This window comes from Cyprinodon variegatus, unplaced genomic scaffold (genome assembly GCF_000732505.1).
Source record: "Cyprinodon variegatus isolate N-32 unplaced genomic scaffold, C_variegatus-1.0 Scaffold775, whole genome shotgun sequence".
NCBI classification, from domain to species: Eukaryota; Metazoa; Chordata; class Actinopteri; order Cyprinodontiformes; family Cyprinodontidae; genus Cyprinodon; species Cyprinodon variegatus.
Genome location: NW_015151228.1, coordinates 394,208 through 395,996, shown reverse-complemented (window position 1 = coordinate 395,996; position 1,789 = coordinate 394,208). Strand labels below are relative to the sequence as shown.

Genomic DNA, 1,789 nt, shown 5'->3' with positions numbered 1-1,789 from the left:
GAGATAAGAATGAGTCACACAGCCTCCTTCATGGCATGAAGGCGAGGACTGCTGTTATTAGGAGATCCATCTGACCAGTGAGAGATAGATTAACCTAAAAGGGAACGGCCTTGATGAACTTAAGTTGTTTGTCCTCCAAATGTTCAAGTGTGAGAAAGTTCTTTATACAGGGGGTGGGTTGGTTCCCCTGGGGGGAGTGTGTTTGGGATTTCTGTAAGGTATATATAAATGTACTGAGGTTGCCTCAGTCAGAGCTCTATCTCTCCGTCGGAGGATGTTAAATAAATATGAACCTTATCTCCTGCAAGAAATGCTTCTGTCTCAGCTTCCTAATTCCACATCCCCAATGGGATGGGTTAAATGCAGAGAGTTAATTTCGCTGCTCTGTACTTGTGACAATGTAGTAACAATAAGAGCTAAAAAACAAATGTTTTCTTAACTTTTGAGAAAGAAGCATTAGACCATGTTGTAAACCTTCTTCTTTTTCTCCACATGCATTAAAAATGAGACCCACCTGGCTCCTTGCCCTCTGAGACATTGTTGGGACTGCCGCCCAAAAAGCCAACAACGTGCTTGGCCGCGTTCATCTCCTCCTCGCTGGCTCCCACGCCGCGCCACACAAACAGGCCTTTGGGGGATTTCAGCACGAAGACGTCGTTGGTGTTCAGATTGGAAGCCGAGGCCTCGACCTGATCGGAACAGAGTTAGAAAACTAAGACTGAGCTTCCCCGCATGTGACCGTAAACACTGTGATCGGAAAATTTACATTTCTCTTATTTCATATATTGATTACGCTATTTACTAACTGAAAACGTTTGTCTGTGAGGGGTGTTTGTAGAAAAGACACTTCTTCCCATAACAAACCAGATTCTTTCTCAAGGTTTATTTATAACATGTTACTGTTTAACCAAAATGTCTGTAATTTGTTTTGACTCTGACTTCTTTCCATTGTTGTAAGTAAGGAGGAACGAACGCTGCCCAGGCAGAACAGGGCTGATTACCGAGCAATCAGGGCTTTATGATGAACTGTTCTCTCTTTGCAAAGATGAAATAAATTGAGTAAAATCCATCGATCTCCGTTTATTTAACTGGAGTAAATAGTTGGATACTTTTTTCCCACTACAACACCTGTAAACAAACTCACCTCTACAGCACGGGTGGCGCCGGAAGAGCTCTGACGGATGTGGAAGAGACGGGTGCTGCCAGGCTGAGACTGCCCACCTTTACGAGAAGTTCCCCCGCTGTGGATGATCATGGGTTTGCCCTGGAAGAGGCTCATCAGGTGGGGAGGCTCCTGACCCTGAGTCACTCTCACCTGTGGATAGGGGGGACCAAGCTGATGTAAAATCCTTCTCCAAATTAACCCTTTATAGGGCACTCAGTGAAATACAAGACATTTTTACCTTTAAAACATAAAAAAAATATGGATATTCTGAGGGTAAAAATGAAAAAAAAAAAATAAACAAAAGTACGGAGCCCCTAAAGGGACATGGAGGGGAAAAAAGTAATTTTTGCGAGATCCTGCAATACTTTTGCTAGATCTCGCCATGCTTTTGCAAGATCCCGCAATACTTTTGCGAGATCCCGCAATACTTTTGCGAGATCCTTCAATACTTTTGCGAGATCCCGCAATACTTTTGCTAGATCTCGCAATACTTTTGCAAGATCCCGCAATACTTTTGCGAGATCCCGCAATACTTTTGCGAGATCCCGCAATACTTTTGCTAGATCCCGCAATACTTTTGCGAGATCCCGCAATACTTTTGCTAGATCTCGCAATACTTTTGCA

At 43.5% G+C, this 1,789-nt stretch overlaps 1 protein-coding gene across 1 annotated transcript in view; it reads right to left on the bottom strand.

Moving 5' to 3' along the window:
• Window positions 1–1,789, bottom strand: part of LOC107098415 (gelsolin-like) — a 44,300-nt gene that overhangs the window by 7,798 nt on the left and 34,713 nt on the right. The window contains exons 11-12 of the mRNA XM_015396087.1: window positions 1,145–1,315; window positions 515–689 (exon numbers count right to left, since the gene is read on the bottom strand). Of these exons, the coding sequence (XP_015251573.1) occupies window positions 515–689; window positions 1,145–1,315 (346 nt within the window). The remainder of the gene's footprint in view (window positions 1–514; window positions 690–1,144; window positions 1,316–1,789) is intronic.